The sequence below is a fragment of the Oryx dammah genome, unplaced genomic scaffold (genome assembly GCF_014754425.2).
Source record: "Oryx dammah isolate SB20612 unplaced genomic scaffold, SCBI_Odam_1.1 HiC_scaffold_13, whole genome shotgun sequence".
Taxonomy (NCBI): domain Eukaryota; kingdom Metazoa; phylum Chordata; class Mammalia; order Artiodactyla; family Bovidae; genus Oryx; species Oryx dammah.
This window is the reverse complement of record NW_024070197.1, coordinates 8510081-8536042: the sequence shown is the minus strand read 5'-3', so window position 1 is coordinate 8536042 and position 25962 is coordinate 8510081. Positions and strand designations below refer to the sequence as shown.

At 51.2% G+C, this 25962-nt stretch overlaps 3 protein-coding genes across 6 annotated transcripts in view; all 3 read right to left on the bottom strand.

The window, feature by feature from the left end:
• KLK6 (kallikrein related peptidase 6) overlaps window positions 1–1351 on the bottom strand; it is an 8582-nt gene extending 7231 nt beyond the window's left edge. The window contains exons 1-3 of one of the 4 annotated variants that reach the window (XM_040252184.1): window positions 1266–1351; window positions 464–666; window positions 52–99 (exon numbers count right to left, since the gene is read on the bottom strand). In XM_040252184.1, the coding sequence (XP_040108118.1) occupies window positions 52–97 (46 nt within the window). In that variant the 5' untranslated portion in view covers window positions 98–99; window positions 464–666; window positions 1266–1351. Of the gene's footprint in view, window positions 1–51; window positions 100–463; window positions 709–1265 lie in introns of those variants that run through there. The other 3 variants (XM_040252187.1, XM_040252188.1, XM_040252185.1) reach the window with 3 other exon arrangements.
• Window positions 1352–7760: 6409 nt separating this feature from the next.
• KLK7 (kallikrein related peptidase 7) lies at window positions 7761–12779 on the bottom strand. Its single transcript, XM_040252177.1, has 6 exons — window positions 12714–12779; window positions 12308–12427; window positions 11676–11835; window positions 11307–11548; window positions 10956–11092; window positions 7761–8563 (listed from the first exon to the last, which is right to left on the bottom strand). The coding sequence occupies exons 2-6, from the start codon at window positions 12366–12368 to the stop codon at window positions 8408–8410; spliced, it is 756 nt and encodes a 251-aa protein (XP_040108111.1). The 5' UTR covers window positions 12369–12427; window positions 12714–12779; the 3' UTR covers window positions 7761–8407.
• Window positions 12780–19070: 6291 nt separating this feature from the next.
• Window positions 19071–24991, bottom strand: KLK8 (kallikrein related peptidase 8). The gene is made up of 6 exons (XM_040252174.1): window positions 24765–24991; window positions 24272–24349; window positions 23659–23818; window positions 23212–23471; window positions 21178–21311; window positions 19071–19280 (listed from the first exon to the last, which is right to left on the bottom strand). Exons 2-6 carry the CDS (start codon window positions 24339–24341, stop codon window positions 19125–19127), a joined length of 780 nt encoding a protein of 259 aa, XP_040108108.1. The 5' UTR covers window positions 24342–24349; window positions 24765–24991; the 3' UTR covers window positions 19071–19124.
• Window positions 24992–25962: the final 971 nt, after the last annotated feature.

The window sequence follows — 25962 nt, the reverse complement described above, 5'->3', positions numbered from 1 at the left end:
CCCCACCCCCCGCCCAAACTGACTCCCTCACTCCACCGCCCTTTTGCCCACCTGCAGCGACCAGAACCAGTGCTATGACCAGCATCTTCACGGCCATTCCTGAGGAGGGAAGCCAAATGCTGCATTAGTCTCAGCCTCAGAGTTCGCCCAGGCGCCTCCCTCCCCATCCTCCCCATCCTCCCCAGCTGGCCATGCTCTCCTGACCCTTGGCTTCTGTCCTTCCCATTTAGCCTCCCTGTTTCTTATCTTCCCAACCCATGCCTTCCATCTGAGGGTCCCACAAAGGCGGGTGCCAGCAAGACTCCAGGACCTGCTCTTCACTCTGCCCTTCTCCTTATGTTTCTACACTCGTTCTGTTTCTCCTTTTGGCTCTAGTTCACCTGTTCAGTAAACAGGTCAGAGGGCCCCTGACGCTCTTCCCTTGCCCTGGGGTTTCTCCCTCTCTCCTTGGCTCTGAGCTTACCTGTCACTCGCCTCCACACCTGGGGCTTCTGCTGGGGCCGGCTGCGGGGGGCCGGGGGAGGGATGGGCCGGTTCTTGGGTTGGGGTCAGGGACAGGAAGTGTCCTGAATGGATGGATGGACAGGGAGACGGAGAGAGTCAGAAGTGCAGGGAGCTGGGCAGAGAGAAGGCACGCTGAAAGCAGAGGCAGGCAGAGATAGAGGGCTGAAAGCAGAAAATGTGGGCGCCCAGGGCCTGGCGGACAGACACCCCAGCACCCTGGCCTGCCTGGAAGAGGCCCGTCCTGTCCTCAGATGCTCCCATGCTTCCTTTTAACCCCTGCCGCCCCGGGCCTCTGGAGCAGGAGCCCGCCCCGCCCTTTCCTCCTTCCCCGGGCCTCCCACACACATTCCTCCCACCCCCACAGAACTGCTCCTGCTAGCCCCTGATCCCGGGTTGAATAGAGGGGGGTGCAGGTGCCTGAGTGCACCAGAGGGGCGACTCCCCAACTCCCGGGTCCAGGAAGGAGGGGCTGGGGGCTGAGAATTCTGGACCTCCAAGGAGAAAGGGGCTGGAAGTCTGCACATCTGGATCTAAAGGCAGGAAGGGCAGGAGCTTGTCCTCAGTTCCTAGACTTCTAGGTCCTCTAGCACGACAGGGTAGGAGGACCCCAGAAGGCCTGCATCCCCGGCAAGCAGGCAGTACCCCCTGCCTCCAGAACTCACACCGCTCCTGTGAGTGCTCTGGGGCTTGCGGGCCGTCAGTGCCCCAGGGCTCGGGCCACCAGGCGGCAAGGGTTCATCAGGTTGGGGTGATTCACGCACCTGCCCTTAAGTCGCCTCTGTGGGTGTTCAAGAGCCTCCGTGTCCCCGCAAGACAGAGCAAGCCGACCAGCAAGAGAGCGTGTGTCACCAAGCCGGTCCCCACCCCGGCCCCAGGCTGGGGTGCAGAGCCAGGCGCTGTGCGGAAAAGGCCTTCGAACAATCGGGCTTTGTCCGCCCCCAGCACCCTGTGCCATGCTCCTAGCACCTCCATTTCTCAAGCTCTCTTCCGGGCAGGCGGACGGGCGGCTTCATCAATAACTTCCCTTTGTCCCTCTCCGACTATGCTTTGATTGTCCGTCCACCTCTGGCCGGATACCAGGGCTCTTGACCCTCCTGGTCCCCCTCCTCCATGTCTCTGTCTGTCCATCTCTCTCCCTGGCGGTGGTGGCGGTGCCTCCATCTCTTTTTCTCTGTCTGCTTGTGTCTCAGCATCCTTTGCTCTTTGTCTTTTTCTCTGTATTGCTGTCTTTCCCCCTTGATTTTCTGTGTTTCCACTGACATGCTAAATCTCTCTTCTTACCTCTCCTAGCTTCCCCTCTGCGTTGCCAGGAGAAACGTGTGTATGCACAGAGGGGTGTTAACTCCTGGAGAAGGGGCAACCTGGAGGTGGGAGCCCCAGGGGAGCTAGTGGGACTCAGGGGGACTTCAAGACTTGATTCACATGTATATGGAAATAAGCATGGGCCATGGAAATAGGCAGGGATGCAGGAACATTGGGGAGCCACGTGGGAACGTGATAAGTAATGGGGATTCAGGAAGCCATGGAGGCGTCCAAGGAAGATATGAAGAGGCGTCTTTGAACTTGAGCTTGGGATCAGGAAGAGAATGGGGGTAGATCAAGGATCTGGCCCAGGTTGGGAAGCAACTGACTGGTGATGAGCTGGAGCCCTGAGGGTGTGTGTGGACACGTGGCGGGAAATGGGTGTGGTGATCAGATGGGAAGGGTGGGATGGAAAATGGAAGCTTTGGGGAAAGTCATTGGGTAGTAAGTCCAACTGATATGAATAATGTCTACCTCAGCAACCAGCGTGGGCCTGGCAGTACAGGTTAACATTTAATTCTTGCATTAAATCAAATTGTCACCACCTTTGCTCGGGCCCCGTCACCTCTGGGATGAAAACCGATTTGGCATTTGATATGCTCTCTCTTGCCTGGAGAATCCCCAGGGACAGAGGAGCCTGGAGAGCTATGGTCCATAGGGTCGCAAACAGTCGGACAGGGTGGAAAGCAACCGAGCAAGCAGGCATGCTCTCCAGGGAAGCTCCTCCCACCCCCACCCGCAGCCTCCCCCAGCCTCCCCCAGCCCTTCTCACTCACCTCCCCACTGATCTCAGCAGCTTCTTCTGAGGACCCCCCCATCCTCCCAAATATCAGGCTGGACCGTTCACAGCCACTGATCCCCAAGCACTGTCCCCCCACCTCCTCTTTCTGTGTGACCCCCTCTCTCCATCCTCCCCATGTCCCTGGTTCCAGGTCAAACCTGCCCCTCTCCCATCTGGACCATTATCGTAAATTCTTTCCTTTCTCTGTATCCTTCACGTGACCTCAGAGGCATCTCCCTGTGTCCAGAGCTGACCTTGCCTCTGTCCTGCTCGCACCCTGGCCTGGGCCCCTCAGCATCACCAGGACAAAAGTCCCAGCCCTTCAGCATCCAGGGCAGCTTTGGCCAATAGGAATATAATGCCAGGGACACGCACACTTTTAAATTTTCTAGCAGCCACCACAATGTTTTTTAAGTAAAATATTCATTTTAATATCTCATTTAGCTCAATGCATCCAAAACAATATCATTTCAATGTGACATCAAAATACAATTTTAAGGAGGCAGTTTTCTTTCTTATTTTTTTTGTAATAAGTGTTTGAATTCCATGTGTCTTTTACACATATGTGCGTGCTAAGTTGCTTCAGTCATGTCCGACTCTTTGCGACCCCATGGACCGTAGCTCGCCAGGCTTCTCTGTCCACAGGATTCTCCTGGAATGGGTTGCTATGTCCTCTTCCAGGGGATCTTCCTGACTCAAGGATCAAACCCAGGTGTCCTGTATTGGCAGGTGGATTCTTTACCATTTGAGCCACCAGGGATGCCCCCTTTACGCTTACAGCACCCCTCAATTGGAACTTGCCACATTTCACGAGTCTGGAGCCACCGAGGTGAGTGGCTGCCTTATTGCCTGGAGCAGCTCCACTCCACTTGTCTTCTAGGGCTGCAGCCATGGAGACTAGAAGTTTTCCTGAACCATTCATTACATGTCTTCCAGCCTCTAAGCCTTCGCTTATACTATTCCCTTCTCCCACTATGCTCTTCCCACCTCCTTCTGGCAACAACTTGTCATTGCTTCATCACCATCTGGGTCCATCTCCCACACTTGGACCATGAGCTCCTTGAGGGCAGACCCTAGGGCTGACTCATTCCTGTGTCCCAAGTACCAGCACAGGACTTGGCCCAGAGGAAGCCTTAGGAAATGTTGACCAAGTGATTAAATGATTTCATTACACCCACTCCTGTTTTGCAGAAAAGAAAACTGAGGCTCAGAGAAGGGAATTTAGTTGCTCAACCTTGAACGCCCAGAAAACGATGGAGCCCGAACTGAAAATCAACTTCCAACAAGGCGGTGGACACGGCCCATCTCTTGGGTGCCATCTCTGGATCCCCCTTACGACTCCATGGGATGGGTGGATTTTTGAGGAGCTGCAGAGAGCCCCTTAGGAAAGGAGGGAGGTGGTCCGCAGTGGGGAGTGGAAGAAGCTCTAACAGACGGTGAAGTACCCAACTCTAGGCATTTGCCAGTGGCCTTCATGGTTTTGCCATCCCCACACGCCATGCATACTCATCCTCTGCAAAAGTCTTCAATGAAGAAAATGTTTGGGACTTCCCTGGTGGCCCAGCGGTTAAGATGTCACCTTCCAGTGCAGGGGGTTAGGGCTCAGTTCCTGGTCAGGAAGCTGAGATCCCTCATGCCTTGGGGCCAAAAAAACCAAAAACATAAAGCAGAAGTAATATTGTGACAAATTCAAGAAAAGACTTTAAAAATAGTCCACGTTACCAAAAAACTTAAAGAAAATGTTTTATTAGAAAACTTTATGAAAGTAGAAGCAGGAAGAAGAGCCAGAAGTCACAAACCACAAAAACCAACCCTCACTGCAGGCTGACTCAACCCACCTTCAGACACTGTTCATGCACTTTCTGAATATTAAATTTATTCTTTGTAACAGCCATGGGAAACATGCTCTTTCCCTCATTTCTGGGATGAACAGGGGACTTCCCTGGTGGTCCAGTGGTTAAGACTTTGCCCTCCCAATGTGGGTTCAACTCCTGGTCAGAGAGCTAAGGTCCCACACACTGGGGGGTGTGGCCAAAAATTTAAAGAAAATTAAAAAGAAAAAAAGGATGAAGGAATTTGAGAAGGGGGGGACATATGTATACCTATGGCTGATTCATGTTTATGCATGGCAGAAACCAACACAGTACTGGAAAGCAATTATCATTCAACTAAAAATAAGTTAATTAAAAAAAAAAGGCATAATACCAGAAAAAACAAAAACAGAAACAACAACTACTTCTGTAAACCCTCCACGGAAACACCAAATCTTATAATAAATTCTTCTGAACATCCCCTTACTGAGATACCATGATTCCCATTGTGTGCAGTTTCCTCCGTTCCAAGAAGCAACAAACTTGATTTATTCTACTTCAAAAAAAAAAAAAAGGACGAAAGAACAAAGGTGGGGAAGTGATGCACTCAAAGGCAAATAGCTCACAACTGCCAGAATGGGATTGGCATCGAAAAGCCATTTCTAGAGTCAGTGTCTTTAGTGAATACAGTGTACTGTCTGCTCAGAGAAAAAAGAAGTTGTTTTTTTTAAAAAAAATTCAACAAGAGAGAACTCTCAAGTCATTGCAAAACAACCCACCTTCAGATTTGCATAAAGATCCGCCTAGAGGCATAGTCAACTATCCCGAGGCTGACCTAGTGAAACTGTGATGTTTTGTTCTTTTAAAAATGTTTAGATTGAATATGGATTTAGAGAGAGGGGACATTGATGGGGCTTCACAAAGGTAGTGGCCAAATATTCTGTTTGATTTTGGCCACATAGCGTGGCATGGGAGATCTTAGTTCCCTGATCAGGGACTGAACCTTTGCTTCCTGCAGTCGAAGTGCAGATTCTTAACCACTGGCCCACCAAGGAAAGTCCCTCAAAGCCTTTTGACATTCCTTAAACTTGACACTTAAATGTGCCAGTGAATTTGGAATGTGAGCAAATTTGGAAAACTCAGCAGTGGCCACAGGACTGGAAAAGGTCATTTTTCATTCTAGTCCCAAAGAAAGGCAATGCCAATGAATGCTCAAACTACCGCACAATTCCACTCATCTCACATGCTAGTAAAGTAATGCTCAAAATTCTCCAAGCCAGGCTTCAACCATATGTGAACTGTGAAATTCCAGATGTTCAAGCTGGTTTTAGAAAAGGCAGAGGAAACAGAGCTCAAATTCCCAACATCTGCTGGATCATCGAAAAAGCAAGAGAGTTCCAGAAGAGCATCTATTTCTGCCTTATTGACTATGCCAAAACCTTTGACTGTGTGGATCACAATAAACTGGGGAAAATTCTGAAAGAGATGGGAATACCAAACCACCTGACTGCCTCTTGAGAAATCTGTATGCAGGTCAGGAAGCAACAGTTCGAACTGGACATGGAACAACAGACTGGTTCCAAATAAGAAAAGGAGTAAGTCAAGGCTGTATATTGTCACCCTGCTTGTTTAATTTATATCCAGAGTACATCATGAGAAACGCTGGGCTGGATGAAGCACAAGCTGGAATCAAGATTGCTGGAAGAAATATCAATAACCTCAGATATGTGGATGACACCGCCCTTATGGCAGAAAGTGAAGAACTAGAGAGCCTCTTGATGAAAGAGGAGAGTGAAAAAGTTGGCTTAAAGCTCAACATTCAGAAAACTAAGATCATGGCATCTGGTCTCATCACGTCATGGCAAATAGATGGGAAACAATGGAAACAGTGGCTGACTTTATTTTTTGGGCTCCAAAATCACTGCAGATGGTGACTGTAGCCATGAAATTAAAAGATGCTTACTCCTTGGAAGGAAAGCTATGACCAACCTAGACAGAGACATTACTTTGCCAGCAAAGGTTTGTCTAGTTAAGGCTATGGTTTTTCCAGTAGTCATGTATGGATGTGAGAGTTAGACTATAAAGAAAGCTGAGTGCTGAAGAATTGATGTTTTTGAACTGTGGTCCAACTGTTGGAGAAGAGTCTTGAGAGTCCCTTGGACTGCCAGGAGATGCAACCAGTCCATCCTAAAGGAAATGAGTCCTGAATATTCATTGGAAGGACTGATGCTGAAGGTGAAGCTCCAATATGTTGGCCACCCGATTTGAAGAGCTGACTCATTTGAAAAGACCCTGATGCTGGGAAAGATTGAAGGCAGGAGGAGAAGGGGACGACAGAGGATGAGATGGTTGGATGGCATCACCGACTCAATGGACATGAGTTTGAGTAAACTCTGGGAGTTGGTGATGGACAGGGAGGCCTGGCATGCTGCAGTCCATGGGGTCGCACAGAGTCGGACACGACTGAGCGACTGAAATGAACTGAACTGAAACTTGACACAGATTCAGAGGCAGGAAGAGATTGGGTGTCTGGACTCTGGTCTGAGGGAGGAGGGGGCTTTGCGCTGGAACGCCAGAGGAAGTTAAGACATTCTGCAGAGACAGTGGAACTCCTGCAATACGTGGAGGGTTGGGAGAGTGGGAGGTGAGGAGAGAAGGAAAGTGGATGGAGCTTCCACAAGAGGAGAATGCTGACTGGGAGGGAGTTCTGGAGGAGCAACTGGAAAGACTGGCAGGAGAGGATCCCTTTGTCAGCAGCTTCTGATGTGTGACTCCCCTGGGGAGCCTCTGATGGCAGCAGGTGGGGTGTGGCCAGGCTGAGTCACTGGGGCTTCTCCCTCCTCCCTTTGTGAGGCCCCTTCTTGAGGACAGGAGCCCACCTACCGGGTTCCCAGCCCCCATCTCCCCTGACAGGAGGCTGCGTGTTCACTTTCAGTCACACAGCCCCTTGTGTGACCCAGGGGTCCTGTCTTCCTGCCAGCCTTCTGCTTCCACCTCATACTCCTAATACATCACCTGTGGAATGCCTAGAAACACTTTCACATCCCTCTACTCCCTGACGAGGTGGCATATTCTCTAATGCTGCCCTTTTACTCTCTCTGCCTTATTGTTCTTTCTCTCTCCCATTTTACAGATGAGGAAAACTGAGACCTGGAAAATGGAGAAAAATATGCCACTGGGCAGGGAGGCAGTACAAGGGGCCAAACATCAGATATGTTTTTCTTTCCCATCTCCCTCTCTTCAGGGTGTCTTCTCCTCCACTTTGGAGCTCCAGAGTTTCTCCACCTTTGTTTTTCAGGCTATTAAAGTGCACACCCACAGAAAAGTAAGTGGAAGGAAGCAGGCGCCCGGTGACTACCACTGTATGCAGGCTGGTACACGTCCTTTCAGGCTTTATTTTGTGAATATTTTCATTTTACATAGTGAGAACCACATACACACATATTTCTGTATATTCCTTCCTTCATTTAACATCACACCGCATAAACATGCTCACATGATACTAAGAATTCTGCATAATCATTATCCTTAACAGCTTCAGAATATCTTTACCTCAAACCAGCCTACTGTTTGAACAATCCACTGTTTCTAGACACCTTCTGTGTTTCTACTATTTTGTTATGAAAAATAACATTGTGATAAATTCAAACTTTGCTCCGCATTTTGCATTTTTTTTTTAAGTAGACAACTAGAATTACTAGTCAAAGGTGGAGGACAAAACAAATGTCCCCACTCAAATCACCACTGCCAAATCACCTTCCGTAAAAACTGTATGAATTTACAGTTTCAGTGGCAGAGAGGGCTGGTCTCACTGCATCCTTACCAACATCAAGGTTTTTGTATTTGTTTGGATTTTAGGTCCTTACTGATTTGATTGGCTTACACACATATTGTTGAGGTTTTGACGTGCCTCTGAGGAAAGATAAAGTCAAGTAGGACTGTAGGTCACTGAGGTCCTTATTTCTGTCAATTTCCAGAATGTTGGGATGGAGAGATGGGAGTGGAGAGATTAGCGATATCTTCTCATGGTCTGTTTTATCCAGTCGACATACTTGCAGACTTGGGTATAGACACCTGGGTCGTTGGGTTGGCCGCAAGGGAAACTGCCCCAGGACACCACGCCTTGCAAGGTACCTTTGCACATCAGTGGTCCCCCTGAATCACCCTGGAAGGGATTAAGCAAATTAGCTTCAGCTTCAGAGGGAAGCTCCTGCCCCCGCCTCAGGTGTCAATCTTTGTCAGGCAGACGCTGGATTTCCACCACGACTAATGGGGAGAGATTCATTGTCTCTGGGGACCACTGGAAGAGTAGAAATTAGGGCCATAGAGGAGAAGATAAACCACATTCTCTAAAGACATTGGCTTGAGCCCCAGCCCGTGGGACCAATCACAGGGAAAGGGCGGGGCTTCTGGCGGTCAAAGCCCCATTTCTTCCCGGGTCCTTGGGGATTCTGGCACCAAGCCAAGGGAGGAAAGTGTAATGTCTCCAGGGGATGGATAGATGTGCGAAAGGGGGCCGGGTGGCCCTGGAACCCAGGGGCCAAACTGATGACATAATTCACAAGGCCCACTGCAAAATGGAAATGCAAAGAATTCTCTGGCGGTTCATTGGTTAGGACTTGGCACTTTCACTGCCGTGGCCTGGGTTTGAGCTCTGGTGGAAGAACTATCTCCCAAGTGATTTGGCATTGCAAAAAAAAAAAAAAGAAAGAAAGAAAGAAAGAAAATGTGGGCTCCATAGCTCAAAAGTATTAAGAATTTCAAAACAGCAACAGGAATGTGTTAAACCAAGCATGGGACGCTCCCGAGTGTGCGACCCTGTGTCACGGTATGACTCGCACATTCAAGAAGCTGGCAGCCACTAGGGGAGGAAGAGGATGCCTTACTCTTTGAGACACACATTCCTGTCCCATCACCCCATCCCTCACACATATGGTGCCCCCATTCCCGACAGCTGAGGGTGCAGGTGATAGGCAAAGGAGTGGGGGCGGGGAGGTATGGGGAGAGAGACAAGGAAAGGCAAAGAGTCACAGAGAAAAGGAACGGAGGGGATCTCCTTGGTGGTCAAGTGGCTAAGAATCAACTTTCCAGTGTTGGGGGACATGGGAACTCAGGGAACTAAGATCCCACATGCTGTGTGGGACAATGAAGAGGAAAAAAAAAAAAGGAAGAGAAGTATGGCAAAGGATGGAGAAGAGGTTGCCAGTGGGAGTGGAGGGGCAACACAGATGGAAAGAATGGAATGAAATTCAGTGAAAAGAGAGATGTGGGAAGACGGTGTTCAGAGACAGAGTGAAAGCGAAGGTCACGCAGTCGTGTCCGACTCTTTGTGACCCCTTGGAATTCTCCAGGCCAGGTACTGGAGTGGGTAGCCTTTCCTTCTCCAGGGGGTCTTCCCAACCCAGGGATCGAATCTAGGTCTCCCACTCTGCAGGCAGATTCTTTACCAGCTGAGCCACCAGGGAAGCCCAAGAATACTGGAGTGGGTAGCCTGTCCCTTCTCAGTGGATCTTCCCAACCAGGGATCGAACTGGGGTCTCCTGCATTGTAGGTCGATTCTTTACCAACTGAGCTATCACAGAGAGGGGGTTACAAAGAAGAAGGGAGAGAGAATTCTTGGCTTAAGACTGGGTCCCAAGGGAGGGGAGCGAGACCTTAACTTCAAGCACACAATCTCAGTAATTGCAATAAATACTATTTTAATGCAATACCTTAAAAATTGAATTTAATATGAAAAAGTTCATGATGAACACTGTATCCCAATTTCAGATAAAGGGTCAGGTACCAGGCTGTGCTGAGACTCACTGAAGCCTGAGGTAGATGAGAAATTCAGTAAGACTGAGGCCTCTTTATTGAAAATTCTGTTATTTTGTTCATCGTGGACTTTTGTATGAATCGACAAAATATTGCATTAGAAAGTGATTTATCTTGATTGCTGAGTTTTGGGCACCTCTTCCCCTGTAAGGTTTGTGTTTGGGGGCTTCACGGGTGACTCAGTCGGTAAAGAATCCGCATGCAATGCAGGACACCTAGGTTTGATCCCTGGGTCAGGAAGATCCCTTTGACAAGAAAATGGCAACCCACTTCAGTGTTCTTGCCTGGAGAATCCCATGGACAGAGGAGCCTGGTGGGTTACAGTCCATGGAGCTGCAAAGAGTCAGACATGACTGAATGACTAAACCACCAACACTGTGTGCATGGGTTGCGATACTCAACAAAGATGTCAATTTAAAAATAAACACAGTTTGTGTTTGAAGCCAAGGCCACACATGCCTACCCTTTGGCCCATAGGTTCCCCATCCCCAGACTCTCCTGTTCATTTTTCTACCTCATCCTCAGGGTCACATCAGCCCACAGTGGGCTCCCACTACTGACCTGAGCAGAGCATGGGGTGGTGAGAGCTAGGAAAGCTGAGCCTGGGGCGGGGAGCACGGGGGTGATGGAGAAGGCCCCACACCAAGGTCAGGTGCAGAGATTCTGGGTGAACGGGGACAACGGGGGCTCTGTGCTCAGAGGAAGCAGCCAGGGACCCGGGGCAGGGGAGGAGGGGGTCTCACGTTGCAGGCGTTGGTGCTGGAGTTGGGGATGCCAGCACAGAGCATGGAGTCTCCCAGCAAGTCCTTGTAAACCTTCCTGCAGTCTTGTGGAGAGATGAGCTTGACGTCTGTGCACATGAGCTGCGCTGGAAAGGTCACTGCGGGATGGGGAGGGGTGTCAGTCAGAGGTCTGGGGTCTGGATGGGGAGAGGATGGGGATCCAGGATTCTGGACCCTGAAGGACGAGGGGAGGAGTGGTGGGGGGAGGGACTCCACATTTGGATTATGAAAAAGGGGCTGACTCCTGGTCTCCTGGGTCTGGGGGAGGAAGGGTCAGGGTCTGGGGCCCCTGGGTCTCCCAGGCAGCCTCACCATCAGGACTGGTGGTGGTGCCCCAGCCGGAAACGGTGCACATGGTCCCGGGGGGGTCACAGCGGGAAGGCAGGTTGACTTTCTTCACACTGGACGACAGCTTGGCCCGGCCATTCAGCTTCACCAGCATGAGGTCGTTGGCGTGGGTCTGTGTGGAGTATCCCGGGTGGCGGAAGGACCGTGTGGCCTTGATCTTCTGGCCGCCTACCAGCCGATCACTGCCCATGTGCACGTTGTACTCACTGCAGGAGGCAGCAATGCTCAAAGAGATGCTGTGAGTGAGATGGGGCGGGGCGGGGGGGGGGGCAGGGACCCAGAGAGAGAGCGGGACGGGAACCCAGAGGAAGGGCTGGAAGTGCTCGCACGTACTTCATCATGCAGTGGGCAGCGGTGAGCACCCACTTCTCATTGAGCAGCACGCCTCCGCAGTGGAGCTGACTGCCCTTAAGCAGGGCCACCTGCCAGGGCTGGGAGCCTCTGGGACACGGGACTCCATCAATAATCTTCTCCCCACTCTTGTCGCCCTGGTCTGGACAGAGACATGGAGGAACAAGTGGGCAGCAAGCCTCAGAGGAAGACTGAGTCAGCTGTTAAGGGATTTGGAGACAGATGGAGACAGACAGACAGACAAGGAGATAGGCAGAAAAGGAGAACAGGGCAGAAAGAGCAGGAGATGGAGACAGAGACAGAGACAGCCCGCTCAGAAACCCAGGAGGAGCATCTTGTCTGGGGGGCCACCCCCAAAGCTGAAGGGAGAGACGCTGCGTGCGGGAGACAGGGTCTGGGGGGCACAGAGACCCCGGGAGGCAGAAGGAAGCAGGAAGGAAGGAGGCAGAAGGCAGAGGAGTCTTGTCTTCCGAAGGAGGAAGCTGCTGGAGCCAGGGGAGGCCCTGAGCAGGCACAGCCCGGAGAGAGGAGCCCCTGAGGAGGGTCAGTGGGGCTGAAGATGGGAGGTCGGGGGTGAGCGCAGCCTCCACCCCCACTCCCGGGCTGGTCCCCACCTTCCTGTGCAGCAGATCCCAGGGCGAAGGTCAGCAGCAGGATCAGCAAGGGTGTTGTCATGGTGACCCCTCTGAGCCTCTCAGGGGCTGCCAGGCAGGGAAGTGTCTCTTCTGATGCAGCTGAGAAGGACAGAGTTGGGAAAGCAGGAGTCCTGGCCCCCAGGCCCTCCTCCCTCTGACCCAGGACTCCAGGCCCCCAGACGCCCTTCCCCTGGGGACCCAGGAATCTGGGCTCCCATCCCTCCCCACCCACCAATCTGTATTCTTAGTTCCTTTTCCCCTGAGACCTCAAATTCCAGACCTCCAGCCCCTCGACCGTCAGAACCAGGCGTCCAGGCTTCCCTCTGCCCCCTCAGGAACAGGAGTCAGGGGTCCAGCCAGCCTCATCCGCCCGCTCTCCCCCTACCGTAGATGAAGCCCCTTCTCAGCGCGGGGAGGTCAGAGCCGACCTGGGCGCCAGACTCGCTTGGGAGCCGGGCGTCTGCAGCCCGGCGCACGGCGGCTGTCTTATACCGAGTCCGCCCCCGCCCCCGCCCTCGGCGCCCTGGGGTGCAGGTGGGGCCGGCTCTGGGACGCCCCCTCCCGCGTTCGCGGTTATCTCGAACCCCTGCGGCAGCCCAGGCGCTTGCACTCGGCTCTCTCCACCCTCTCACCCCCGCGCCTTCGGGCCGGCATCCCGGGTGCAGCTGCGGAGGGAGGACCCAGACGCTCCGGCCCCAAGGGCTGGGGGCAGAGTTCAGGGGGCAGCAGGGCTCAGGAAATGGCCTCTGGCTGGGCCCTCCTCTGGGGCCATTTTCTTGCACCCATCCCCTCTCAGAGATGCCCTAGACCCTACACCCTAATTCTCACCAGTTTGGGAGAATTCATTCAGGCTGGAACTCAGTCGTCTTTGAACCTGAACCCATTCCCAACCCTCATATAGTGTTAGTGGCTCAGTGGTGTCTGACTCTTTGCCACCCCATGGACTGTATCCCCCACCAGGCTCCTCTGTCCATGGGATTTTCCAGACAAGGATACTGCGGTGGGTTGCCATTCCTTTCTCCAGGGGATCTTCCCGACCCAGGGATCGAAGCCAGGTCTCCTGAATTACAGGCAGATTCTTTTTAATTTAACCCTCATATAGGGTATGAATTAAAAAAAAGAGACTCTTTCTTGACTGGATAAATGCTTACTGTTATCAGTATCATCTGTGTTTTCATATTATACCCAGATTTCTATACTCTGTATTTATAACAAAAGCGTCTATACTAAACATTATCTACTTAATATCACCTCTTTCTTTATAAATTACCTTGAAGAATTTTTCCTCTTAGTATATTTAGATGGGTTCCCCTTCCTTCTTAAGGGTTGCATAATAATATTCCATATTATAGTTGTATCATGATTTATGCAATCTGTTTCAAATTAGAGTATGTTTGGATAGTTTTAATTGTAATAATGCTGGGTTGCGCTTCCTTGTACATTCATCTTTGCTAATTATGTTCATTCAAGAAATATTTACTGAGCATCTGTTTTGTGCCAGAAATTATTCTGACTCCTGGGGACATTGTGGTCAGCATTCCTTCATACAGGCTCTTGTTCTAGTGGGTGGAGACTGGGAATACAAAAATAAGTGTATAAAATACATGCTTTGTTTGTGAGATGTTGGTTAAGTACTGAAGAGAAAAATAAAAGCAGGGAAGAGGGACAGGGAGATACTGGTTTCCCCCACTGGTTGTATTATTAGGAAGATTCCACATGAAGATAACATTTGAACAAAATCTTAAAGGAGTTGGTGGAGGGGCCATGTGGCTCCTCGGAGGGGGTGAGTTCTAGGTGGAGCAAATGGGCTGCTAAGTTAGGCAAGAGGCATGGATAGAATGTTCTAGCAGGGGAGCCCTTTTGGAAATTTCCATGTATTTCTTTTTGTCTGTGTTGGGTCTCCGTGGCTGTGCAAGGGCCTTCTCTAGCTGCGATGGACAGGGGCTTTCTGTTGCGGGGCTCTGGCTTCTCATTGCAGTGGCTTCTCTTGCTGCACAGCGCAGGCTTTAGGCGTGGGGGCTTCACTAGTGGTGGCTCGTGGGCTCTACAGAGCGAGCTCAGAAGTTGTGGGCTCCTAGGCACGTGGAACCTTCCCTGACCAGGGATCGAACCCGTGTCCCCTGCATTGAAAGGCAGACTCTTATCCACTGCACCACAAGAGAAGTCCAAGGGAACCCTTTGACTGGAGCTGAACGAGCAGGAGTACAAGGGCAGGTGACAAGGTGATGAGGTGACAGGACTCGGATGACATAGGGTCTTGAAAATCCGTGTAGGACTTTGGCACTTACCTTGAGTAAGATGGGAACCATTATACCTGAAGGCCAGTTCCTAAAAGTGGAATTGACCCCAGCTTCTAAATCAGACCCCCAAAATGTGATCTGGTCCTCAACCCTGAGCCTAAATCTTACCTCAATTCTGACCCTTAACCAAACTCTAGGTTTGTCCCACAATAGACATTACTGTTGCCTACTTAAGCATTCACTCCTCTGCCTTTCTATCAGAACTCCAGTTTTGTTTGGATAATCTTTTATCCTCATCATGACTACGAAGGTTACCGCACCAAGCAAGAAAACCATATCCTACCCGCCAGGGATTGGTTTAGAAATGAACATGTGATGCAGGTCTGGCCAATGAGGAGTGAAGAGGAGACCCCGGGGGCTTTCTTATTTCCAAAAAGAGACACTGGCAGAATTCTCTTTCCTTTCTTCTAGATAGTACCCACTCCGGAGGTAAGTTTTGGAAGCATGGCAGCCTTCCTGGGACTGGGGAGAGAAGTGGCTGGTGGACCAAGCCCAAACACCGCAGATGGTCAAGCAGAGGGATGGAGGGATGTAACAGGATTTGTACTTTCCAAAACACTCTGGCTGCTATATGAAGGATGGATTTTAAGGGGATGTGGAGACATGAGAAAACTATTATTGTTCCAATGAGAGATGATGATGACTTGGATATAAGCCATTTGGGAGGTGGGGATGGTAATAAGTGGAGGGATTCAAGGTGCATGTAGAAGAATCAACAGGTCTTGGCAATGGATTAAATGGAAGCTGGGGAGAGGGAGACAGATGTTAAGACTTCAAAGTCTCTCGCTTGATGGATGGAACTGCCATTCACTGAGAAGGCACGGTTGGATACGATCAAGTGCTCAAGAGAGAGTGGAAAAGACCTCACTCTTTTTCACAGAATACTGAGGAGGCTGAAGAGAAATCCAGGGACTTCGTGCACAATCCTTACTTTGACACAATTCTTTAACACCAGTCTTGTTTTTTGTTTCTTAATAATGCAATTACTTTTTTATAAATAAATCTCACCTAACTCATATTCTAAAATGTTGTATGGGAAACAGAACAAGTAAGCATGTTAAAAGGTGGTAGTCCACTTTCTCCTTCACCTCTAGCACTGATGAAGGATATGGCCAAATTATAGACATTTTAAAAGGCAACAAACAAATTTCACTTTGAATTCTGACCAAGCTTGGAGCGTGGTATCTGATGGCAGAAGATACAGATACTACAGGTTTGTTGTTGCGGAGCACAGGTTCTAGGTGCCCAGGCTTCGGTAGTTTTGGCTATAGACGCTAGAGAGTGGGCTCAGAAGTCGTGGGAGTTGCCCACGGCTCGTGGAATCTCCCCGGGGCCAGGGACCGAGCCCTGAGTTCCTGTGTGCTGCCTTGCCCCATCCTCCTGGGAAAGAAGCAGCGGCTATTTCTTGTGCACCTACCATGTGCTGTGTTAGGTGCCTGGTGAACCTCATCTCTGTTCCTCTCATGGGTCCAAGCGAGGACTGTCTTCCCCACTTTATAGATGAGAAAAGGGAGGTTTAGAAGAAGCTAGAGGGCTTCCCTGGTGGCTCGGTGGTGAAGAATCCGCCTGCCAATGCGGGAGACATGGGTTCGATCCTTGAAGATCCCACATACCGTGTGGCAACTAAGCCCACGCGCACGACTACCAAGCCTGTCCTCTACAGCCCAAGGGCCACACCGACTGAAGCCGTCGAGCCGAGAGCCCGTGCTCCACAACGAAAGAAGCCACTGCAGTGAGAGGCCTGCGCACCGCACCTGGAGAGGGGCCCCCGCTCGCTGCAACTGGAGAAAAGTCTGTGCAGCAACGAAGACCCAGCACCGCCAAACAAATAAATGATATATTAAAAAAAGAAGTTAGAATTGAGGCCTCCCTGGTGGTTCACTGGTTAAGACTCTGCCCTTCCACTGCCGGGGGTATGGTTTTGATCCCCAGTTGGGGAAGTTCCACATGCCATGAGGTGCTGCCAAAGGAAAAAAAAAGTGAGAATCCTTGTGGAAAAGCAATAGCTAAGGAGTCAGAAGGGTCAGAACTGGAGTGCTGAGGATTGCCCAAGGTATCCCAGGTGGTGCTAGTGGTAAAGAACCCGCCTGCTGACGCAGGAGACAGAAGAGACAGGCTCGATCCCTGGGTCGGGAAGAGCCCCGGGAGGAGGGCGTGGCAACCCGCTCCAGTACTCTTGCCTGGAGAATCCCGTGGACAGAGGAGCCTGGCGGGCTACAGTCCAGGGGGTCGAAAAGAGTCGGACACAACCGAGCAACTTAGCACGCATGCAACCATCACCATCACACAGACCCAGTCTGAGAAGGAAATTTCTCTGGGACACCACCATCTATGCTCAGAACCTCTCTTGGCTCAAAATGAACTGGGAAACCCATGGACTTATTCACAGTGCTCGTCCCCACACTGGCCAGAGCCCCAGACCCCAGGCCTCTTGTGCGTGCCCTTTGTGCTTAGCCCTGCTCTTCACTCCCACCCAGACACCCACCCAGTCTCTGCCCTGAGACTCATGTCCTGGTCTTCTGCCTGAAGACTCATCGTCCGGCTCACCATCACACGTGAGCACTGGAACCTTGCTGTCCTGAAGCTGTGCCTTGCCCTAAGGCATCCCGGACGTTGTCATCCTGGAACTTTCTGATTCAGCTTCTTAGGTTCTGAAAGCCCATTGTTTCTGAATTCCGGGAGTCCCTTCCCCGCTTTTTTCAACATCAGCCCCCACTTCTTTTGGAAAGCTGCCCCCACATGCATATAGTTCTGGTGAAACCATCAATCATAGTTTCCCAAAACCCTCCCACCCATTGGTATAGACACATGGCCTAGTTAAGTCAAGATCATGGTTTCCTGCCTAGAAATAATGATTGATCCATTGGGTGGGCTCAGCTCAAGCTGGACCAATCAGAGTTCTTCCCTGGGATTCATATTAAGATGTTGGAAGAAAAGAGATCTTTGTTTCTGCTGGGTTTGCTGAACTGGGGCTGTCTGAGGCTACTATGTTCCCTGAGTGTGAAGACATTTGTCTACAGAGGCTGAAATGAGATCCACGGGAGAAGAAAAGAGATGAGCCGAGATGAGAAACAGTCCACACATATGAGAGAGAGAAACAGAGACAGAGACAGCAGGGAGAGAGACAGAGAAATCGTCACAGAGAGATAGAGAGATGATTGACTTAACTTACCAATTCAGGTAGGCTTCCCAGGTGGCGCTGGCAGTAAAGAACCCACCTGCCAATGCAGGAGATGCAAAAGATGTGGGTTCGAACCCTAGGTTGGAAAGATATCCTGGGGTAGGAAATAATAGCCCACTCCAGTATTCTTGCCGTAGATAATTCCATGAACAGAGGAGGTTGGTGGTGTTACAGTTCATGGGGTCACAAAGAGTCGGATGTGACTGAGCACATAGACACACACGTCAACTCAGATACTTGAGACTCTGATATCCGTGTCACTTCCTCTAATACTATGAATCATCTCCAAGGCCCTCCTAAGCACCTAAGCCAGCCAATCCCCCTTTATGCATACAGCCAGTTTGAATTGTGGCTCAGCCACTTGTATGCAAAAGCTCCTTGACATAAATAGGTCCTTCCAGCTTTTGTGCTGCCTCAGTCTCATGGATGCTCATGGGGGCATATGTTAGCTATTCATATATTTCCTGGACCCTACTCTGCATATCTCACAGTTTATAAGGAGAAATCTCCCCATAGTCAGAACTATAGTTTTTCCAGTAGTCATGTACAAATGTGAGAGTTGGACCCTAAAGAAGGCTGAGCACCAAAGAATTGATGCTTTCAAGCTGTGGTGTTAGAGAAGACTCTTGACAGTCCCTTGGACTGCAAGGAGATCAAACCAGTCAATCCTAAAGGAAATCAGTCCTGAATATTCATTGGAAGGACTGGAGCTCCAGTACTTTGGCCTTCTTATGGGAAGAGCTGACTCACTGGAAAAGACCCTGATGCTGGGAAAGATTGGGGACAAGAGAAGGGGACGACAGAGGATGAGATGGTTGGATGGCATCACCAACTCACTGGACATGAATTTGTCCAAACTCCAGGAGACAGCAAAAGAAAGGGGAGCATGGCATACTGCACTCCACGGGGTCGCAAAGAGTCAGGCAAGACTGAATGACTGAACAACAAAAGCATCTCCCCGCAGAGCTTAGCAAGTTTAGCTGCTCAGAAAAAAACGAACAGAAACTCTTTTAATGGCCTTTTTCAGGCCAGTCCATTGGACATCTGAAAATCCTTACATCTTCTCTCTCCTCTGAAACTAACCTCCCATTTCTCCAAGTCCTCCCAGAAAAAAAAAAAAAAAAAGGCAGGGGGAAGGGGAACAATTTTGGACAGTGGTGATGGGCAGAACGACCATGGGGATTCTGATCTCTCCATCTCTGGGGTGCAGACCCTCTGCCCCTCCACCCCTCCCAGTAAGGCCAAAGCACAGACAGGCAGGGAGCCAGGCTGATGCTGTGAGTTTATTGAGGGAGGTTTAGAGCTTGTCTTGGGATCAGCCCCTGCTGCCTATGGTCTTCTTAATCCAGTCCACGGAGTGGCAGACTTTGCTGTAGACACCAGGTTTCTCAGGCCGCCCACAGGGGTCTGAGCCCCACGATGTGATGCCCTGGAGAACGCCATTGCACACCAGCGGGCCCCCAGAATCTCCCTAGAAGGGGAGAATAGAAGATTTTCACCTAAGTTGCTCAACTGTTACCAGCATTTCATGGGCTTCCCTGGTGACTCAGATGGTAAAGAATCGGCCCACAATGTGGGAGACCTGGGTTCAATTCCTGGGTCTGGAAGATCCCAGAAGGGGATGGCTACCCACTCCAGCATGCTTGCCTGGTGAATCCTGGCGGGGCTACAGCCCATGGGATCACAAAGAGTCGGATTGACTGAGCAACTAACGGAAACACACACACCAGCATTTGTACTATCTCTCTCACGTGATTTGTTCCCCGGGCGTAAGATCGCTGTATCCTGGGACCAATGGTGAGAGAGGGGGGTGGGGCTTCCATGTGTGGGGATACAGACAGGATGTCTAAGGGCAATGGGGGAAATCCTGATCAACGCGGGAAGAGAATGCTCTCTGGAGGGTCCAATCCAGAGAGCAGAGAGTAGCAATTGCATCGGGGAGACTGAGCTCCTCCATACTTAGGCCACCTGATTCGAAGAGCTAACTCATTGGAAAAGACCCTGATGCTGGGAAAGACTGACTTCAGGAGAAGGGGATGATAGAGAATGAGATGGTTGGATGGCATCACCGACTCAATACACATGAGTTTGAGCAAACTCTGGGAGATAGTGAAGGACAGGGGAGCCTGACATGCTGCAGTCCATGGGGTCGCAAAGAGTGGGACATGGCTGAGCGACTGAACAGTAATAACAACAATTCCTGGCCAATCGGGAAGAGATCATCTAGTTACAAAACACAGGAGAAAGGAGCCGGGTTCTTGTGGATATACACACACCCAAGGGAAAAAGGTGGGAGTATGTGGGAAGACATTATTGTCTCTAAGGAATCAGCCGGAAAAGACTAGCTTCCACAGCAGCATCTACTCATGGAAATGATTCTATTCTCGGCCAATAGGAAAGGGAATGATTCTATTCCTGGCCAGTAGGAAAGGGAGCACTGAAACATTGTCTTCAGGGACTAATCCTTAGCAGAAGGGGTGGGGACAAATCCAAGTGGAGCCGTGAGGACTGAACTTGAAGCCAGTAGGCTAGAGAGTTCTGTATCAATGGCAAAGCCCAAGATGTGTCTCCACACCTTGAGGATGGGGAGCCCATTGAGGGAGCCCTGAAATCAACGGTGCCATCTTCTGGCCAGTTGGGAAGACAGCGTTGCTCCCCAAGGTACCAGTCATAGAAGGCAGCCATGCTAGGGAACCCAGTCAGGACCCGGAGAAAAGTAGCTCACTCTATGCTCATCTAAAGTCTGCACAAACTCCAAGTGCTAACAGTAGGAAAGAGGGCAGGGAGCTTATCCCTCAAGGACTTAGCTTCTCTCTCCCTTTAATCCTCTACCCCTCCCTGCACCTTCCCCGGCTGGCAAGCATTCCCAAGGAAACAGCAAGGCCGATTCAATTATTCTGATTCCTGCGCTGTGCAGCCTGCAGGGAGAGTGTGCCTCCTCTGAACTCGCTTCCCACTCTGTAGAGACAGGGGTGCTGACTCTTTGGGATCACCCCTTTGCCAAGCCTCACATCTCTGCAAGGCGAGCGAGGGAAGAAGGAAGTTTCAGGACTTCCCCGGTGCTCCAGTGGATAAGAAGCTGCCTGCCAATGCAGGGGACTCGGGTTTGATCCCTGGCCTGGGAAGATCCCACATGCTGCAGAGGAACTAAGCCTGGGCGCCACAACTACTGAGTTCACACGCCTAGAGTCTGCGCTTGGCAACAAGAGGGCAATGAGAGGCTCTCGCGCCTCAGGGAAGAGGAACCCACGCCCCCCACACACACCCCATCCAGTTTGCTGCAACTGGAGAAAGCCTGAGCAAAGCCATGGAGACCCAGCACAGCCAAAAATAAGTAAATAAAAGAGGGAGTTTCTGAAGGCACTCACCTGGCACGTGTCAGCCCCACTGCTGTCGCTGGCACAGACCATGCTATCCGTGACTTGCCCTGGGTAGGCTTTCTCACACTGATCCTGAGAAATGATTTTTACTTCTGCACAGTTGAGAGTATCAGGAAAATTCTCTGAGGGAGCAGAGGTTGTAAGTTGCCAGAGACAGCAATCCTTTCCCTCCATCCCTGTCGGGATCTAACCTCCCATCTGTACACCCATAGCTGCACAGGGCTTTCTGAGACATCTCACGGGAGGGCACGTTCTCCTCTCATCACAGGAAACAAAGCCATGGCCCCGGCTGTTTCTTTTTCTCCACCCAGAGAAGGACCTTTGGACTCTACTGTTTGTTTCTTGTCTTTCAAATGAGGGGTCAGATGACGGGGGACCTGGAAGCACCCCTCTGTGACACCTCTGAATCTTTCCAATCTTCCCATTCCCAGACCAGCAAGTCCTCCATCTCAGCTCGGTCCTACTTCTTCCAAATATCACCTCTTCCTAGAAGCCTTCCCTGATTATTTTAACTACAACACCACATCTCCATCACTCCCTTTCCTCTCACCTCCCCCCCTATAATATTCCATTATAGCACTTGGCTCCACCTAATATTTCATTTTATATGTATTTGTTTATTGTCTATTCCCCCACCTAGCATGCAACTCCACAAGGCTTTGTATGGTACAATACCTGGGGCACATCAGATGCCCACAAAATAAGTGCTGAATAGATGATGGGCAGTGGAACTAGTTTTTCTTATTAACCTTTGAAAAACAGACTTCAGAGGGAAAAATTCTACCTGGTACTTCTATGTACCAGAAGCTATATGCCCAGAATCTCATTTAATCCTCACATGAGCTCTTGGAAGAAGAGACAGCAATCCTTTGCTGTCATTCATTCCTTCACCCATGCATTCCTTCAACAAATGTTTACCGAAGACATACTGTATCCCGGTCACCGCCCTGAACACTAGAAACATACAATGAAGAAAACAGATATAATCTGAGTCCTCATGGATCTTAGAAACCCATTGGATAATTATGCCCATTTTGTAGCTGAGCAAACTGAGGTCAAGAGATGGGAAGGGACTTGCCCAGAGAAAAGGGGCAGAACCATGGTTTGAACTGACCTGCCTGATTCATGAGCAGGTAGGTTTCCACAGCAGCCCATTGTTTTCTTAGGAGTCAGACAGGCAGGGACCTGAATCCTGATTTTTGCTTTCCTAGCAAATCACTTCACCTCTGAGCTGAGCCCCAATCTCTTCATTGTGAAGCAGCGCTAAGGGCTCCCCGAACTCTGAAGCCCCAGAGGAAGGACCTCAGTGGAGTCCAGACTTGAGTCAAGAAAGAGGAGGGAGCTGGGGATCTAGACTGAGCGTCCTGGGGGAGAAAAGGCCCGTACTCCTGGGTGTAGCGGAATCTGGGGCCAGAATCTTGGGTTCAAGACGGAGAAGAGGGAGCCTATTTTCCTGGGCCACTGAGTCCCTGTATCCCAAGTCTGTTGTGAAGGTTCCATAAAACTCTGAACAACAAAATAGGGCTTCCCTGGTGGTTCAGATGGTGAAGAATTTGCCTGCCAGTGCAGGAATCCCAGGTTCAATCTCTGGGTCAGAAAGATCCCCTGGAGAAGGGAATGGCTACTCACTCCAGTATTCTTGCCTGGAGAATTCCACGGACACTGGAGCCTGGCGGGCTACAGTCCATGGGGTCACAAAGAGTCAGGCTTGACTAGCAACGAACACTTTGACTTTCTGTACAACAGAAAGTCTCATAACTCTCCAACTTAAAGGTGGAGGAATGCATTCACTCATCCACTCTTCATCCATCCATCCATCCACTTTTCTGAGCCCTATTAAACAATGTTTCCTTTTCCCCCATCATGCCTATCAATATTCTGGTCTTGAAGGTTTCTAACGTGGACCGCCCATGACTGTCAACCTCACAATCATGTTGCCTTCCTTATCTGCTCTAGAGGCAAAGTGTCGCCAATGGCTTGGGGTCCACTGGGCCAACCAGCTCCTCCTTTCCTTCCCACTACCTCGGGGGCTGGTGACAGTGCCCCAGCCTGAGATGGTGCACTTCTGGCCAACTTGAGGGCAGTGATCCGCCAGCTTGATGGGTTTCACTTTGGGCCCCAGGGGTACCCGACCACGTAGTTGAATGAGCATCAGGTCGTAGCTGTGGTCGTTGTTGCTGTTGTTGTAGCAGGGGTGCGGGATGGACCGAGCCACGGCCCTCTCTTGTTCTGACTCATCCTTATTCTTCAGGCTGTGCTCTCCCACGCGGACTGTGTATTTCCTGTGATGATGGGGGTGGTTGGGCACCCAGGCAGGGATCTGGGCTCCCAGCCCCCTCCTCTCTGAGACCCAGGTCCCCTCTTCTCTCAGACTTCCATTCTCAGAGACCCGCTCCTCAGCTCGCCCCTTCTCAAGAGGAGCCCCAGCCCGCTCTTTCTCCACCACCTCTGCTGCAGGAATCCACTCACTTTTTTTGGCAGTGGGCTGCTGTAAGAACCCAGTTGTCCTCTATGAGAACACCCCCGCAGATGAGCCGGACACCCTGGAACAAGGCCGTCTGCCATGGCTGAGAGTGGGGCTTGCACTCCTTCCCTTCCAGCACCTTGCTCTCCTGTGCCCTCAAGTGTCCTGGAGGCAGGAAGGGAAAGTTTGGGGCAGGAAAACACGGTGGGTTCAAACAGATACACACACACATACCCTCCTCCGGCGTCTGCCACCCAGCTTGCACATGCTGCTGCACAGATGCACACGTACACTCGTGGAAGGCCATGAGTCACCAAACACGGAGTCACACACCTGAGCCTGCGTGCGCCCGCCCCATAGACTCGTGAATATCTGCGCCCTTCAGCAGGCAGCCTCGCTGGCTTTGGTGTGCTCCTGCAATACCCAGCAGAAACTAACACATTCCTACCAGCTGCCACGTGTACCAGGCCTCCACCCTCTGGAAACCCCACAGGAACTCCCACATGTCATCTCACATTTCCCATCTCCCCACAGGCCACCACAGGCACCCACGTAGCCACCATCACGGTGTTCCCCCCAGGCTCATGTGCTCCACCGATGCCTTCTGGGCCCCCTCACCTGCCCGGGATTCCGACAGCAAGAGCAGGAGCATCCAGATCCAAACTGCAGCAGGTGAGGGACATCCCATGGTGGGGCCTGGGAGACAAGAGGACAGGGCTGAGCGGAGGAGGAAAGAGGAGACCAAAACCCTAGTAATCTCAGGATTGGGGTGGGGAGAAGCAAGATCCTGAACCATTCTTCTGGTTCTTGCAGGAAGCAGGAGCTGAGGACCCAGAGACTCGGGTCTGAAGAATGAGATGGGGCTCCAGACTGCTGAATCTGAGTTGCTGGGAGCCCAAGGGGTTGGATTCCCACATTCCAAGGAAGGAGGGAGTCAGGGTCTCCGACTCTTGGGTCTGAAGGAAGAGCCAACTGGGAGCTGAGACTCCTAAGTCTTGGAGAGCATGGGGCTGGGGTGCTGATTGCTGGGTCTCCAAGGAGGAAGGGAGCTGAGGTTCTGGGGGAGGGGCGGGGGTCTGATACCCTGTGCCTGAAAACTTTGGCATCTCACCTTCTAGAATTCAGGGGGCGGGGTCACCTACTGATTCGGACCCAGAGGAAGAGCTCCCAGTACTTCAGCTCTGCGTGCCTGGTACAAGATCCTGGAGCCTTTTAACTGGAACGGCCCGCCTCCTGCTCCGACTCCTCCCACCCGGAGCCGGCAGAGCACCGAGGAACTGGAACCCTGGGTATGTCTGAGGAGAGGCTGGGGGGCTAAATGGGAAATCTTGAGGGAGGAGGGGCTGGAATCTCCAACTCTTGAGGTCTGGGAGGGAAGGAGCTTAGTACGGTGACTCCTGGATCTGAATCAGAAAGGAATGGGAGCCCAGACTCCTGGAGCTGAGGGAGGAGGGGCTGGGGGCCTGGGCTCCTGGGCTCCTGGGCTCCTGGGTCTGAGGGAGGAGGGGCTGGAGGCTGAATTCTTACGGTTGTTTTTTTTTTGGGAAGGAGAGATTCGGAGCCTGGGTTTTTGTGGGAGGAGGGTGCTGCCAATAACCCGAATGGGAGTCAAGCCCGTTTTCTGGGTCCCAACTTCTGAGGGCGGAGCGCCCCGCCCGCTGGCTGCCCCCTGCGAGGTCCAGATTCCGGGAAGGCAGGTTTGGGAGGCGCTGTGACCTGGTTTCCCCTTCCCCTGGGGGCGACGGGACCGGCCCAAGCAGAGCCCAGGAGCCTTGCTGCAATAGGGCTGATGGAGCTAGACTTAGGCAGGACCTACTCCGGGCAGCCATGAAATTAAAAGACGCTTACTCCTTGGAAGGAAAGTTATGACCAACTTAGACAGCATATTAAAAAGCAGAGACATTACTTTGCCAACAAAGGTCCGTGTAGTCAAGGCTATGGTTTTTCCAGTAGTCATGTATGTGAGAGTTGGACTGTGAAGAAAGCTGAGCACCCAAGAATTGATGCTTTTGAACTGTGGTGTTGGAGAAGACTCTTGAGAGTCCTCTGGACTGCAAGGAGATCCAACCAGTCCATCCTAAAGGAGACCAGTCCTGGGTGTTCATTGGAAGGACTGATGCTGAAGCTGAAACTCCAGTACTTTGGCCACCTCATGCGAAGAGCTGACTCATTTGAAAAGACCCTGCTGCTGGGAAGGATTGGGGGCAGGAGGAGAAGCGGAGGACAGAGGATGAGATGGCTGGGTGGCATCACCGACTCGATGGACATGAGTTTGAGTGAACTCCGGAAGTTGATGATGGACAGGAAGG